Below are 16589 nucleotides of genomic sequence, written 5' to 3'. Positions count from 1 at the left end.
TGTGAACAGCTCCTTTATTACCTTTTTTTCAATCATTTCAGGGAAGTTCATATGGGTGATTATGCCGATTGCAATGCAACTGTCCAAACAGGTCAGGGTCATGAGAAATTGCAAGGGCCTTTTTCTTACCTTACAGTTAATACCAAAATAGTTTCAGTGTAGTGTAGAATAAAAAAGAAAATGTTACAGATGAAATAAGCTTGTGCTAAATACTTAAATTAAATGTAAAACATGTTTTACATGGGCTAGTGTTGTTTTGCTGTCTGTGGTTTTGAATAGTACAGTCTAGATTTTTGGTTTGTATTCCTGAGAATAAATTCCCGCACATGTAGCGATACCTGTTGTGGCAATGCAGAAAACAGCAATACCTGCTGGACAATATGGAAAACTGCAATATTTTACTCAGCCTGGCTAAGGGGCGCCCTCTACTGCTCATACAGTGAGTTGCACAGTCCAGTCCCCAGAACTCAAAACATTGTTCACTGCCTTGTACTAAGATGGATGATGTGTTTGTGTCTTTTTAGTAGATTGCAGCACCGAGCTCCAGGTTCTTGCAGATTTCCAATGCTAGATCTAGAGGACCACTGCAGTATCCCCCACTGAAACAACTGTGAGTGATGAGAGTAACTGGGCCCAATCATTACGTGCTGTGGCCTCATTAGCTTATCATGAACTCAGTCACAGGTCAAGGAAACGGCTCAGAATCGTTCAAAGAACTTTTTAAAATCTTTAATTCTGCAGTTTATTTTCATCTGAAATATTAGCTTTTAGCTTAATTAATTAACATGTTTCACATGGAATTAAAAACTTTTCCTATTTTAAAACAGCACATGCCACTACAATTGCTTCCCCACTGCGTATAAAGAGTGTAATTATAAAAATATGCATTCAATAGCTCGTCGTGACTGCAAATGTTGTTTTACTGTGGCGACCAATAGTGTTGTTAAAAAAGATTCTGTACATGTGTCTCAGTTAAAACAATATTCGATTACTAAGGCAGCCAATAGAAGTAACCTCACATCAAACATCAAACCTGAATTCATCCATGTTGGTTTCTGAACTGCATTAAGATGTTGGCTGCTAAATTTTTAATCTACAAAATAAATAAATAAACACAATACACTGGGACTTGAGGAAAATGCTTCTTGTGAAATGGAAGTGACACTTACTGTACATCAACAAGCACCAGCATTAATGTCAGAGTCCTTTCATCATAACGCCTTCGGCCAGGCTGAGCTTCAGACATCCTGTGTGTGATTGAGACTTAACAGAATGGCCCAGTACAGGTGTGTTTGTGTTGTCACGCTGAGAAATGAATAACTGAATAGGAGCTGAGTGCGTCGCTAGTTGCGTCTGCGCAATAGAAACATGAGGAAGACCGCACTGAGGAGGATACACAGTGTACACACAGTGGGGACCACGATCTCCGTTACCATCTCCATGTGACTGGTCAGAGGGTCTGAAACACAGAGATACAACATGTTAAACAAGCGTCTCTGCATGGAGTTACCCTGAGTTTGAAGCATGTGCACTTACTCATGGTCTCAGAATGCCATGCACAAAGCATTATGCTCAGCACTCAAAGGGTTAATTGTTTTTGCAATCTATTTTTCTTTTTTTCTTTTAATGAGCATGTGTGCAAGAGCTTACCATGAATTAGTCTTAGAATATTGGCAGCAGTACTCCGCTGTTCTTCTATCAAAGAGAAAGAAACGACTTAGAGAGACACATTAACCCTTTGAGGACTGCTGATCAATTTAACAAAGCAATGGGGAAACTGATTGAACAAACACATCTCCTTGACAATGTGGCTGACCTTTGATCAAAAATGCGATCTGCGGAAGTGGGTGTGCCTCATCTTATTCTGTTCAAATTTAGCTTTTTTCTCACAGGGCCCACTATGAAAATCATGTGACGCCTCCACACATTTCACTTCCACGCTCGGTGCTTTATGGCAGAGGGATGTGTGGGCAGAGTGGCAGTGCTCGGCTCACTCTGCCTGTTCCATCCCCAGCCATTTGGACAAAATGATTAGAACCGGATGTACTGAGGAGGACAGCTAACTAGGGAAGTAGAGCAATTCTGGTATCACAGCAACAGATGGACAAGCTCAAAATACAGAAATTCTTAACAATGGCAAAACTTGCCATTTGAAAGAAGATTTATTGTTTAACATATAGTTATATTCTTTAAATGTATCTGACTGTAATGTGAAATAAGAATTTTGTGGTGGGGGTAGTAAAACATTTCAAAATGACATCCAGCACAGTTTTTGGTCAGATAAATTAAGGCTGCATTATACATTATATGTTCTATGAATCTAAAGAAGAACTTTGCCTGGGGATCACTTTCTTGTACACTATACCTATAATACTCCAGCAGTCCTAGTGGAGACATCTGCTCAGGGTTTGAAGCTGGTTATGAGTAACATGTCTCTCCTAAAAATGACCCTATGATTCACCCTATGGTTCCTGAACAAATCAACTCTGGATGTATTAAAATAATTAAATACTTAGCAGTACCAGGTTGAAAATATTTTAATAAGTTTGAAAGGTCTGAAGAAATTTAGTGTTAAACAAGACCAGTGAAATTTTTCCAACAATTCATTGATTAATGTCCTGAAATGGTCCTGAAGAAACTGTAAGCCCCCCCCTCCCCCCCCCCCCCCCCCAAAAGAGTAAGAAGCAAGAAGCCACAGCAAACAAGAACCCACAGATATGGCACTGCCATTGGGTCAAGCCATTTTTGTACTCTGCATTAATCACAATCAGGATCTGCCTTTACCGGCCTTCGAGCCAATCACAATGAGGGAAAATTTTCCTCACCAATCCAAGTGACTCCTTTGACAATATCACAGAGCATAAAAAATCTATGCTGTGCCATGATGTCTGTTTGTTTAATCAGTGAGAAAATCTTGCCAAGCCAACAACAACAACAACAACAAAAACCCAAATTGAATTGTTTGATTCCTAGTACCTAAACTTCATCATGCACTGGCCAAACCTTTGGCATTTCTGCATGTTCCTTATTTTCCTTGGACTTTCTTCTAGCTGGAGGGGCAAACAAAGAAAAAAATCCTGTTAGAGGTTTAGATGGCTAATCCGATCCTATCTAGGCTGTTTAGATGACCTCCAAATGTCTGATTTCAGATCTGGGTACGCTGGGAAGCAATGCTTCATACGGCCAGAATTATTCATAGGGCGTTTGAGAGGCAGGCATCGCAGTGATACACATGCACAGTTGTGTTCTTTCAATACTGACCTCATGCATATGTTTTGTGTGCATGTTCCCTCACTTTGCTAGCCTTGCTGCAGAGCGCTGATATAACAAGCATGACCGCTTCAGTTTCAGAGGGCTGAGGTGCATTACTTTGATGACATTTAATATAATTTTGTCTTGGATGACTGGAGATGTTAGAGCCTGCTCAGATCCAAGTTTCATCCAAGATTTCAGTTTGCAGCTTCCTTTCCTGATATGCAGGTAAAGGACATGGAGTGGTAGGACATTTTTTAATTAATTAATTTTTTTGTTTGTTTGCCCCAGCTAGCTTCTCACCCGTGTCTGCAAGAAGACAAAGAAAAAGTGATGTTGGGATTTACTAACCTGCAGCTAGCAGCTGATTGCTGGAGGAGCAGGTCTCTGTGGCCTTCCTCTTCCAGTTCTCCACCTGGGAGTGTTCAACAGCATTAGTCAATCGGTGGCACAGAGGTGTACTATTAATTCCCTGCAACACGTTCTGTTTCACTGCAAAATTTATATATGTTTAAGCAGGCACAATGTATTCATGCTGGTGTGAAAACGTCAACAGACACACACACACTTGACTATAATTCACTGTTATTAAGCCATACTGTTATTTCTGTAATAGAGTCATTGATACATTTGTGGCCTCCCTTTCCCAGCTTGCAGTCTGGTTTATGTTCTGTGTTATAGTAAGTCACTTCCACAGAGGAATATAAAGTGGATTTTGTTCTCACACGATGAATAATGCATGCTCCCAAAAAATGTTGGATTAGCAAATAAACTGGAATCAGATGGAGTATAGAGCATTTAGAATTGTCTTTCTGAATTTCATCCACTCATTTATTGCAGTGTATATTTCCTTTAAAAAAAAAAAAACTTGGAGCCACATTAAAATACTATTTATGCCCCCCCAAACCTTTTTGTTTTTGCAAAATGATATCTTCAAAGACAGTTTCAATTTAAAAAGCAATACAGAACAATGGAATGCTTATCTAGTGAAATAATTGGCCAATTTAAATTCTGCATTCCTTAACTACATTTGAATACTTTTACCTTTAATAGCTTTATACTACCTCGCTAAATGCCCCTGTCTGATGAACATTATGCACTTCTGGTTCGGTTCATTTTGTTCAATGTTCCTAATGCCTGTGCAGGAGATCAGGAATTTCAAGGTGATACAGAATATTTTTGGTGGTTCTGACCTCTCTCTGATTGGGGAACCCGTTCGAGCTGATGATGCGTTTATAGTACTGAACGGAGGCCTTGGGATAGCGCGGCTTGTTCTTGTTCCTGAAGTCCACGTAGTAAAGGCCAAACCTCTCAGAGTATCCCTCATCCCACTCAAACTTGTCCAGCAGGGACCAGGCTGTGTAGCCCTTCACGTTCACTCCATCCTTAATGGCTGTGTGGGAGAGTGAGCAACAAGAACAGGCCTCTAATTTACTTACACCCAGGCAGGTACCGTGGTGGATTAGACATTTCTACACATTTCATATAGAGACGTGAGAACAGTCTTCAGCTGTCATTCATGACCTTATCAAGAAACTGGAGCTGAAATATCATGTAAAACAGTGTTCCTCCACCCCTACATTAGAAAGTTCTGCACAGTCCTATGAACTTGGGACCTCACCTTTCAGCATCTCATTTATATAATCTTTGAAGTACTGTATCCTCCAGTCATCGCAAAGTTCCGTGCACATCATCTTTTCTGAAACTCCATTCTCTGTCACATAGATCATTGGATTCCCGTACTGGGTCTAAATAAGAAACATGGGCAACACACAGAATGATACACTGATGGAGATTTGAAAAAATAAAAACCAGCCACTAGAAGGAAGACAAATAGGACAGAGATTACAGCAGAGGCCCTTGACCTTTGTCGCAAAGAGACACAAGGTGTGTTGGTTTGTGTATTCATCTAGAAACAACTAACGAATTCAGACCCAAGAAACCCAGGCAAGTTGAGTTAACTGTGTGACTGCTTTAACTGAGTAATTAAGTGCAGAATGACAACAAAAACCGGCAGGCCCTGTGCAGCGCTTACCTTGACAAAATTGAGCAGGCGACGGAACCCCCAGGGGACGGAGTACAACCACTCAGACCCGGGGTCGGGCCAGCGCGGGTCCACCAGCTCAGCCAGGTCACGGTCAGTAAAGTAGGTGGTTCCTCGGCTGGACGGGTAGTTCTTCTGGGTGACGTAGCGGGTGGTGAAGTGCCCAATGCCCAGGAAGTCGCAGGTACCCTTGATGTAGCTCTTCTCCTGGGACGAGAAGGTGGGCAGCCGCGAGCTGCCCAGGCCCTGCTGAGCACTCTTCCTCCCTGTGCAGAGGAGAGCAGCAGGGCATGCAGTGAGTGTCCCGCCCTCACGCACTGTCACTCTGTCCACTCTGTCCAACATTAAGCACACCCAAACTTCAGGCCAACTCAGACATGGCCTTCTGCTATTCTTTTAACAAATTCCCATGCCCTTTTTACACTTCTTTCATTTCAAAATTTTCAGTTATATCAGTAGGCCTTTCCCACCACTGCAACCTCTCTTAATTTGGGAGGTCACCGACAAACACGTGTGTCCTCGGAAGCACGTTCTGCCAGACAGGGTTGGAGTCAATTCCAATGAAATTATTAATGAAAGGTTTTGGTTATTCGTTGCTCTGAGGGGCTACCAACCACAACCAGTTTTATTCCAGACCTTGGTATAACATCACTGTGCTGCGAGTATGTGATTAACATTCAACTCTCCCCTGGCAGATCCCAGGTCTATCTTTTCATATAGGCCATATATTTTCTTCTTAAATCATCTGCTTGTATACACGTAAAGATCATGATTGTACTGGGAGTGACTTGCCAATGTAGTCTTTCATCACTTGAGGGTAGTCCCCGTGAAAGACGGGCGTGGCGAACCAGCCCAGGTAGAACTGGACATATCTCTCGGCTGCCTCTATGTCCTTCTGGTTGGTGATGTCCACCGGCTCTCCCCAGTCCCCTGAGAGGGAGATGCCCACCAAGCCTGTGGGAAAAGTCATGCATTTCTCAAAAGGACTTCCTCATTCTCATTCATTTGGATATTTCAAGCTCTTCTTTTTGGAAGTCTTGTCAATACATTAATGTCACATTTCATTCACTTACATCATGACAGCAATAAATATCTGTGGTGTTACTATACCCAAGTACCCACGCTCACAGTAAACTTGTTATTTTCACTCATCCTCATTTTCAGAATGGCCTTGTAAGTCAATCTGGACAAAAAGCGTCTGCCAAATGAGTAAGCGTAAAACATAATGCACTGTGAAGAGACAGTGCTCTCATCCCGGCCCTGAGCGATGAGCCCTGGCACTCCTGTTTCACAAGAGAAATCTTAACTGTCATGTCAAACATACTGTTGAGTGCTAGCGCTGCCTCAGTGCATTCCTTTAGAGTTTGGACCTCATTGTTATTGTCCATATGATTTACTGCCCTAGGCTGAACCCCTGTTTAACCATGTGGGCATCTAACTACCACAAATCTCTCAAACCAGGGGTTACAGTACATAAAAGTCTGTGGTTCACTTAAAAAGAGTGAGAGTTCCTCATCAGAAATACAGTCAAAAATTTTATGGAATCAAAATCTTATAGTGTATGTGCCAAATGGACTGCTGGTACACCAACTGGTGCAGTTTATAATTTGGTGTGTGTACATTTCTAGTGAAACGTAGACACATGCTTTCATCCCATGTGTGTTCTCCATATGTGAAAGATACCCCCCTTAACCCAACCCACCAGAGTATCCCAACCTCAGCTATCATGGTCTTCAAGCAGTCAGTACTCAACATTGCGCTGGCATTGATCACTGTACCTTTTTGTTTGTTCCTCCACTGGGTGTCATACGTGTGCCAGACCTTTGCGTGTGCCTGACGGAAAGTCCAAACACAAACAATGTGTAAAACCAACCAGCACCAAGATAATCAGAGGGAACCATTCATTTTCCCGAAGGAGACTTACTGGTGAAACATGATGATCTTTAAGGATTTCAGAACAATAAATGTATTTTCTCTCTGAGAGTAGCTGAAATTTGCATATCTGCATATTGAACGCAGAGCTGGCTGTATGTGTGACCTCTGAATGGACGGCTCTGCTGTTTCTCACCTTAATGATGTGGTGGGCTGCCCTGTATGCCCCAGTTCCTTTCAGTTTGAGGCCGGGAGCATGCTCTCCTGTCTCATAGCCCTCTACAGCTACTGACTGCAAAGGACAGCACATACAGTTGAATATCAAATGCATCAGTGCTCATGGATGCTATTGTACAGGTTTTAAGCGCTGTGTACATCCAGGACATTGAGCTGACTCTCAGTATCGACCTATAGTACCATACCCATGGGTTGTTGAAAGTGATCCAGTATTTCACCCGGTTCCCAAATCTCTCAAAGCACAGGTTGGCAAAGTCATTGAAGTAGTTGACCATGCTGATGTTCTGCCATCCTCCATATTTCTCCTGCAAGACCTGCACACATTCAGGAAGGGGTGAAAGAACAGCTTCGTGAAATTTGCATGGCTCAGTTGAACAATTGAAATGATGAAGGCATAACCCTCCCACAATGACTAGAATCTTACTCATCACATGTTGGTCATGGCAAACTACAGCCCAAGCAGCCAATTAACACCCGAATATTGAATGCATTACATGGCTTGATTCTTGAGAGCTATTGGAGTTGTGCGTGAGCTACACATCTGCATCCATGGGATGCACTGTGGATCAGTGGCTGTTCTGTTGGTTAGGTACCCACCTGTGGAAGGTCCCAGTGATACAGAGTAACAATCGGTGTGATCTTGTTCTCCACGAGCAGATTGATCAAGTCGTCATAGTACTTAATTCCCTTCTCGTTTACGTGGTCCGCTGGGAAAACACACAGCAGTCTACTTCAGATTGCTACCCATAACACCCTGTAAATTTTCCCTCATTAGAGAAAGGACATGGCAGTGAGAATGTCACAGTTTCTTACACTTAATGCCAGTGGGCAAGATCCTGGGCCAGGAGATGGAGAAACGGTAATGGTTTAGCTTCAGCTCCTTCATTAAGGAGATGTCATCCTGTATTAGGGGACGGGAGAGGGAATGGAATACAGAAGGCATTAGGATTCTGAGACAACTACGTGAGGGGGGAGCAGTGTTTCATTGTGTAAGAGTAAACCTGCATGTATTTCTGTGTGTGCACAACTGGTTGCATTTGTTTCCCTGTCCCATCAATGTCCTCTGTCAGTTTTGGAGGGCAAAGTCTAGCATGGATGTACTTCAATGCAAGGCTGCCACATCTTTATCACTTTATAGTCCACTAGCTGATTTGTCATTGTCCTGATGGACAGCATTCATTGTGCTATTGGTACTGGCAGACTCTTGACGCCCCAACCAAACAAAGAAGTCATTAATGTGCAACAAGGTAACAGAAGCCCTTCTGATTGAAACCCCCACCCCCATAGGTGAAGCTATGGCAAATTGTGAGTCAGGATTCCTGTATGTTTGTTAATGTGGTTTTACGAACAGTAGCAATGAATTTAATAAGCTAAAACCACCCAATTCAGGTTTATTAAAGATATTTTAACTTTTTTTTTAAATACTGGTAGTGAGCAATTTCACAATCCTTTCTTAGATTTAACTTTTTTAAAAATTTGGTCACCTTGACTTTGTAGTATCCCTCACAGGATGAGTCTCCAGTGTCGTTCAAGAATATCTTTCCCTTCTTGTGGGAAAACACGTCCCAGATACTCATGCCTTTGCCATCTTTGTCCCAGGCTCCTTCCGTCTGATAGGCTGAACTGCCGGCACCCCATGAAAATCCTGCCCATGGTCATGGCACAGACAAACGAGAGAAAAGGACAGTGACTGCCAGTGTGACTTCCTCCTGGCCTGCATTCATGAAAGATTCATGAGGTAAAAGATTCAGCATACTGGCTTCAGCAGTGACAAGGTGTCGTGAGAATTATTCCAATGATGAAGGCAAGGAGGACAAGACAAATGAAGTTCTATGAATCTAGTTCTAGTACAAATTCTTGTAAATTAATGTGGTTATTTGAAATCTATACACCTCTAGTTTTTGATGAATGGGTCAAAGCAAGAACTTAACTGCTTCCATTAAAAATGGAAATTCCTTTTTGAATTTGCTGTCATGGATTAGGAACTTAAAATGTAGGCACTGATTAGTAATCATCAAAACTTGTAAACACGTTGTATTATTTTAGAGTTACGTATTAAAAGATTGCCAACCGAATAATTGGTTTTCACAAATGATGGCCCAATGCCAAAACATCTGAAACTGTGGTGTTTAGTAGAACAATGTAATGGATTTTTTATGAATACACTTATTCAAATAATTTTTGATCAATGCTCCATGTTTTTTTCTTTAGGCTGAAATATGCTTCATACATAAATAGAGTAAGCAGATATTCAGAGCTGGCTATATTTGATATTAATCACAGCTGCATAAGGCCTTCATAAAGCAAACATACTGTAACACCTTTATTAACTCGACATTTACAAATAATTGCACTGCTTCATAAGGGCTGACAGTTATGTAAAAGCCAAACCATGCATATAAAAACATTCAGTCAATCACTTAACATTAATGTTTGTGGCTATGGCGTACAATGAAATCCATGATGGGGATGTTCATTCCAGAGGATGTAGGGTGGTGTTATTTGGGGGGGGGGGAGGCTTTGTTTTCGCGGATTACCAGTCGGAAATGTGCCATAGTAGAAGGAGCCGCGGTCGTTCTTTGTCCAGTCGAAGTCCTCAGCTGCAGACAGACACAGCACCAGCACGAGCACATGGCTCACTCTGGACATGCAGCACGGTAGCATGGTGTTCCTCTGGCTTGTGGCTCTCACTCTCTCGCTCAGCAGTCAAACCTGCGGGAGAGAGGACGCTGCCGTCACCCCTCTGTAAATGCCCCACCCCCACCCACTCCCCATAGGCTACAGGTCGCCGTTGACCTGAGGGCAGCCAATGCCGCACAGCTAACGATCAGAGCATTCATAACCAGAGCTTCAACCAAAGCATCAGCTTTCACACAAGCATCCGTGGAACACACTACCTGTGCATTCCCCAGGGACATTGGCTGGATTCAACCAACATGTCATTTTTTTATACTTAAAAATACATGCAGACGTTTCGCTTCAGAAACACAAATGTTAGTTTCCTTATTCACAAACACAATTTGGCAAGTTCATTTTGGCGACTTGTCAAACTGTCCTTGTAAAAAAAGCATATAAACTGCAAAAACCAGAAAATAAGTCTTAACAAGTATTTAGTCTTATGTTTAGACTTATTTCCATTACTTCTATTATTATGTCACTTGTGAAGGGGTAAGAAATTTCACTTGTGAAGCAAAAAGTAACTTAAAACAATCTAATATTTTCAACTACAGAGAAAAATAAGATTTTAAGCCTCATTACCTGACTAAAACACTTAAGGCAGACTTTTTTGCAGGTGCACTTATTTTCCGGACTCTATAGAGAACTTTGTGACTGCACTAATGCATACTACATATATGTATGTTCACTGCATATATACATCCATTACCAGTACAGAAGTACAGAATTCAAATAGATTAACAAATAAACCAGTGTAATGTAGATATATGTCATGTGAGTTCTTTTCTTGTTGCACATTCTAGTTACACATGACATGAGGAACAGTGACTGCCCTGCCTCTCTACTGACTAATACAGCATATACAAATGCAGGCCCAAAATTATGCAAAAGGATTCTCTTTCTTTATGAGAGATATGATGCAAGATAAAAACTGGTTGAAATTTTCTTCCTCATCTCGCTCATAGGTTAGAAACACAGGCAACTTCCACTAAGAAACAAGTGTCCCAGACTTGTTGAAGAAAAAGATAACCTTCATTCAATAATATGTACCAAGCTTACCTTCTTTTTTGGAAAGAGTCCATTGTGAAATAAAATGTTTTCTAAGCACAACATTATTATGCCCTTATTTCATGGCAATAGACTCATTTTAGCCAGCTAAATGAAACATTAATGCAGAATGCAAGCAAAAAAAGAGAATATCTCAGCCTGTCCAGTAGGGTCCAGATGAATGACATCTTCCATAGAAATACAGTAGATACAAATATGTATTCCCCAGTATTTAGAAATCCCTAGTGACAGGCGGTGCCTTGAGTAGCAGAGGTTTTCAGAATGATTTCAGTTATTTTCTTTGCTGACCCTAAAAAATCCATTTGGCACAGCAGCATCACAACACCATCCTTTCTTTGCTTTTCTCCCTCTTTCCCCTTTCTCTTTTCCCCTCTCTCTGTCTCTTTCACTCACCCACTCATTCGCTCTGTCACCTACCTGTTACAGGATCTGCATTTGTCCCGTCTGGAAACTACACCCAAATGCAAGAAAGTGACCCCAGGCTCTGGACTTAATTCACCTTCACGGCAGACCTCTGCGGTCACACAATAACTGCACGACTGTCACAAAACACCACAGAAGCATCCAGCAGGTTTGCGGTCTATTGAGAGGATCCTATGACTCAAACACACGCCACAATCCCTCCTCCATTGAAGCTCAATGGAGTGCAAGCACATTCTGCTGGGGCAAACAAATCTCTTAGAAACGGGGGTTTCACTCTGTAAGCAAAGTTAATTTTTGTGCGGCTGATCCACTTGTGTTTGTGGTGACAAAGGCACGAGAGGGCTCGGGGTGTTGATTGTCACTGCCAGCTCACCAAGCACTTTGACATGAGAGTTCACTTCCCCGCATGCATCTGCGTTTAATTCACAGCCAAAAATGCACCATAGCTTTTATACTGACACACCTAATTTTCATCTTAACTCATCCTGTGTAAAACCTGAGCCCAATTTAATTGATTAGCGATGTAAGTAATTACAAACGATCCCTTTAAAAGCCATATGCTGAGGGTATGCATGGCTTGTCGAACCAGATACATTCTCAAAGGCCTGATTTTTTAAGCGTTTTGTAAATATTTCAGATAAACTTGTTTGACACTCCAACTATAATTGGCTGTTTGTTACATGTTTATGCTCAGTCCAAATGTGGACAGTAATTTTCAGGAGAAAAGAGGAGTCTTGTGTTGTTAGTTCTACCTGAGTGTCTGCCTTATCCACAACAGATCTCCCTGTAAAATAAATATAAAAGTGATGTTATTGTGCATGTAAAATAATTGTTAAATAGATATCCACACTGATAATCCATAAAGCATGAATTGATACTCAACAAGGAACTTTTTTTGTAGTAGCATAATGTAAATTCCTCCATTAATATATGCATATATGAGAGTGAGAGCGCCTTGATGCATTGTTTACTTTGTACAGTATTTTGTTTTTCCGTTTGTATAAACACCTTTTATGTTTTGCTAATAATTTTGCTAATTTGTTTAGCTAATTTGGCTGACTTTTGTATGGGGATTTTATCTCCATCACATATTATAGCAATTATTATACTGGACTACAAAAAGGCTAAAGATCAAACAAATTAATAAGGAATATGTTAAAAAATCATACACAAAAAGCATAGATAACCTTGTCAGCAGTGCCTTACACAAATGGATGCAAACTAGTTACAAACAACTGCCTTTCCACGGTTATGAGATCTTCCCTGGTGCAATAGGACCCATGGATTGCTGTATATATCTATTGATGGGAGACCCATTGTTAACTTCCTGCAGTAGCACCATCCTTTCAAATGCAATCAACCCCAGAGCCATCCCTGCATTGGACATGAATGCAGTTATTATCATGTGGTGTGGCACATTGTTTTAAGCTGTTTGAAAAATGCTGAATTGTTGGGAGGAAAAGTGTTTGCACTGCACTTCCCATTAGTGTGGGTGTGTGTTCTGCTCTGGCCTGGGGCAAGTGTACAGTGTGCGTGCGGCCTGTGTTTAGCATATCAATGCAGCCAGGGCCCAGAGAGAGCGGCAGAAGGACTATGTATGTTCTAGTATCCCACCCATTGACCTTACCTGCTGTATTTAAGGGACATTTTCCTGGCCTCGCTGAGCTGACATGAACATCTTTACTAAGGTCCCAGGATTAGCCCAACCAACCAGGTACGTTCGGAGTGCTGTGCTGAGAGCGAGAGTTGTTAGTGACGAGGCTTGGGCTCTGCGGGGGCAAACCCCCTGCCTGGAAGCGTGCCATGCCCCAGCCTCTTCCTGCTGCCTATGGGAGAGAGAGGCGCATGTTAAAAAATAAAATAAAAAAACCAGCACCCATTGGCTCTGAGATATCCCAAAGAGAGTTTCCCAAATCAGAAAAAGATCATTAATTGTGACTGACCCTTGAATGTTGCTCTAGTGACCATGGCGTGAGCATCTAAGTCTTATTAATTAATGTGGCCATGCGCACACAGCTTTGGATCTCTCTGCCCTGATCCTGGATCAGTTGTACACTGCGTACTGCACACTGCACGTCACACTGGTGTCTCCCATGCTGCCGTCTGTCATCCTCAGACTATCAGCTGAGCTGTAATGATTCATCTGGCTCTTGGAAGCTCTTAGTTTATTAATACTGAAGGACACTTAGCTGTAACTCTGTACTGTAGTAAAACCTAGGGGCATAGGTTTTCCCTGTCCAGTGTCCAGTAAAATGCAATTCAGGCTATTGAAATGACTGTGTCAAACCATCCAATCAGCTGTGTGTTGAGAAAGCGGTGTACATGCTTAGGGCTGGATTCTAAAGACCCCCCCCCCACCCCACCCCCCATTTGTATCCATCACAGCAAGCTGGGTTCTGTGCTCCAACGTGCCTTCTACGGGTCCAGTGGGAAGGTGAGTCTGCGCTCTCTCCAGAGTGTGCATTACTATGAGTGGCATGTCCTTTCAATTCACCCTCGTCAGGCTCTTGGAATAAAATAATCAGTTTCCTTAAATAACATTAGCATTTCAGCTCTTGTTTTTTCCCCCTAAAGGTAATTATTTAAATAAAATGTGACAAGAGGTTGTAAATGAACAGTCATTTCTTTAGATGAAGATTCATTGTAGACAGATGCAAAGCATGCTGCCCCCTTTTCTATTTGCACATCTATAGTAGAGAGGTAGGTAGGTGAGCATGGTTTGTGCATGTCTGTGTGCATGCAGGTGACCCTTTTTGAGCAGCGTAACTTTGCCGGCCGACGGCTGGACCTGAGTTCTGACTGCCAGAAACTGAGCGACAAGAACTTCCCTGAGAGATGCAACTCGGTGCAGGTGGAGAGTGGAGCGTACGTACACGTGTGCTGAGACCCAGTCACTCACAGGTCTCCTGTCTTCTGCTTCTGCTTCTTTCAGGCACTTCATATTTTTATTTTCCCTTCAGAAAAGTAATTTCCCTAAGGGAAATTATGATACTATCATCCCCTTGATGTCATGAAACCCACTTTAACTTCAATCATGAAATGTCCCCATTTCAACAATTTGAATTCCATCAATAACTGTTATATTCTTATTTGTATCAGATGTGCATTTTGGTTTTTCTCACCTATTTATTTATTCATATGTATTTTTGGCCTGTGCACAGATGGATAGGATTTGAACATGAAAACTTCCGCGGGCGTCACTACCTGTGGGACATGTCCGACCGGGGAGAGTACAACTGCTGTGACAAGTGGGGTGGTCAGGTGGACCACATCTCCTCTGTTCGCTCCGTCAAACAGGTGATCCCTGTGTACAAATATTTAAATGTTATAGCAAAATTTCTGCAGTTGAACAAGTTGACAAACTTATAACCTCCTTGGCAGTTCATCTGTTGAATTAGTGGTCAGGTGCTTGAGGACAGATCATAAAGGACTGCAGTCAGTCCATAGCCTGGCAGAACCTCCTACTATTGATGCATTCCAAGCATTTGTTTAAAACACATGCAGTGGATGCTTTTACCACAAACTGATGATGCCCCCCCCCCTCCCCCCCACAGGATAACGCCTCACCCAGAGCACAGCTGTTTGAGCGGGCTGGGTTCTCAGGAAAGAAGACCGAGCTCCACGACGACATCCCCAACCTGATGAGCCGCTACAGTCTGAACAGGGCCGCCTCCATCCGAATCCTGGGCGGGGCGTGAGTACCCACTTCCTGTTTTTCCTGATGCTCCATATACTGCACAAACCCACAATGATCTGGATGTTAAAGACATTTAACATTCATCCAACACATGACCTAACAGATCATACACATAACGTCTGCTGAAGCACAAAAATACAAAATTAAACGGCATACAAATTTTTTTATTTATTTGTCAGGTTGGGAATCATAAAATTTGTTTTTATTGCTTATATTCATCCTGTTATTTTAAATTCACGATCCAGAACATAACCTTGAATTTCTATTAGACTATTAACAGATGTCCTGTTTATTATTCTATTGGCTGCATTGTGATTAGGGTCATTTCGTTTCATACCAACACACCCTATATCTACAACTCAGCAAAACAGTGTCTATCCATACATAATCAGGAAATGTTCATTTTTAAAGAATGCCTAACAATGCCTTTGCAGCTGTAATTTGCTACAATAAACCAAGTGAGCGTGGGGCAATGTCTGGGAGTTGCAGGAACGTACAGTGTTTAGCGGCATTTAGTACCAGTTTATCTGTCCCCTATGTACACATTTTAACTCATCTATCTCCGACTTCCTGCTTTCAGCTGGGTGGTGTACCAGGAGCCCAACTACAGAGGTCCTCACTACGTGCTGGAGAAGAGGGACTACAACAACTACTCTGACTGGGGCGCCCAGGGAAGCACGGTGGGGTCCATTCGCCGCATTCGATTCAGCTGAGCTCCAGCCACACCCCCCAGGCCAGGATATCCAGAGCCTCCACGCATTGCAAGAAAGCCGTCGAACCAACCATTTTCACACCCCATCAGAAAGCTATTTTAATAATAAAATTATTTTAAAAAAACAAATACGTTCATCACCTTTGCATGTATTTATGAGGATCACTCTTTTTTAATCAGTATCAAAAAGAACACTCACACAGCACTCTATCACTCAATATATTTTCCTGTACCTCAAAAACTGATCAAGTTCACATTCACCACAAATCTCTAATCTGTTGATCTTGATCTGAAACAGATTTCCATCCATAATTCTGTCTGGCTTCTGAGAACACTGCATTCCATTTCCCCTCTAATGAACAGACTGAATCTTGATTTGATTCTTGACTTCCTTAAGAGCCCTCAAAGGATCTCAGGCTGAAATATTTAAGCCTTTTATTTACTTAAATATTGGTATTTCTTTGTTATATTTAAAAATCATGCATGAACTCTCCATGGGGCATTAATTTGGAGCGCTTGATAATTAATACATCGTATATCTTCAAGTCAGTTATGTCTACAAAGGTGAACAGGCCAGATTTTTAAAGAAGGCAAAAAACCATTGGCAA

At 41.9% G+C, this 16589-nt stretch overlaps 2 protein-coding genes across 9 annotated transcripts; one reads left to right on the top strand and one right to left on the bottom strand.

Moving 5' to 3' along the window:
- Positions 1 to 714: 714 nt before the first annotated feature.
- LOC135241917 (lactase-like protein) lies at positions 715 to 13214 on the bottom strand. 8 transcript variants are annotated; one of them, XM_064312693.1, is made up of 16 exons: positions 13200 to 13214; positions 12325 to 12356; positions 9943 to 10117; positions 8890 to 9050; positions 8219 to 8306; positions 8003 to 8112; positions 7591 to 7719; positions 7365 to 7460; positions 7075 to 7129; positions 6085 to 6250; positions 5288 to 5558; positions 4874 to 5000; positions 4446 to 4645; positions 3604 to 3667; positions 1651 to 1695; positions 715 to 1459 (listed from the first exon to the last, which is right to left on the bottom strand). In XM_064312693.1, exons 3-16 carry the CDS (start codon positions 10067 to 10069, stop codon positions 1344 to 1346), a joined length of 1755 nt encoding a protein of 584 aa, XP_064168763.1. In that variant the 5' UTR covers positions 10070 to 10117; positions 12325 to 12356; positions 13200 to 13214; the 3' UTR covers positions 715 to 1343. The 8 variants fall into 8 exon arrangements, with proteins under 8 accessions (XP_064168763.1, XP_064168762.1, XP_064168759.1 ...); XM_064312692.1 differs by lacking the exon at positions 13200 to 13214 and adding an exon at positions 12779 to 12847; XM_064312689.1 differs by lacking the exon at positions 13200 to 13214 and adding an exon at positions 12760 to 12835.
- crybgx (crystallin beta gamma X) lies at positions 13175 to 16110 on the top strand. The gene is made up of 6 exons (XM_064312697.1): positions 13175 to 13286; positions 13958 to 14006; positions 14316 to 14437; positions 14734 to 14869; positions 15127 to 15266; positions 15850 to 16110. Exons 1-6 carry the CDS (start codon positions 13243 to 13245, stop codon positions 15980 to 15982), a joined length of 624 nt encoding a protein of 207 aa, XP_064168767.1. The 5' UTR covers positions 13175 to 13242; the 3' UTR covers positions 15983 to 16110.
- The last annotated feature ends 479 nt before the right edge of the window (positions 16111 to 16589 follow it).

This window comes from Anguilla rostrata, chromosome 16, assembly GCF_018555375.3.
Source record: "Anguilla rostrata isolate EN2019 chromosome 16, ASM1855537v3, whole genome shotgun sequence".
NCBI classification, from domain to species: Eukaryota; Metazoa; Chordata; class Actinopteri; order Anguilliformes; family Anguillidae; genus Anguilla; species Anguilla rostrata.
This window is presented reverse-complemented; position numbering and strand designations above follow the sequence as displayed.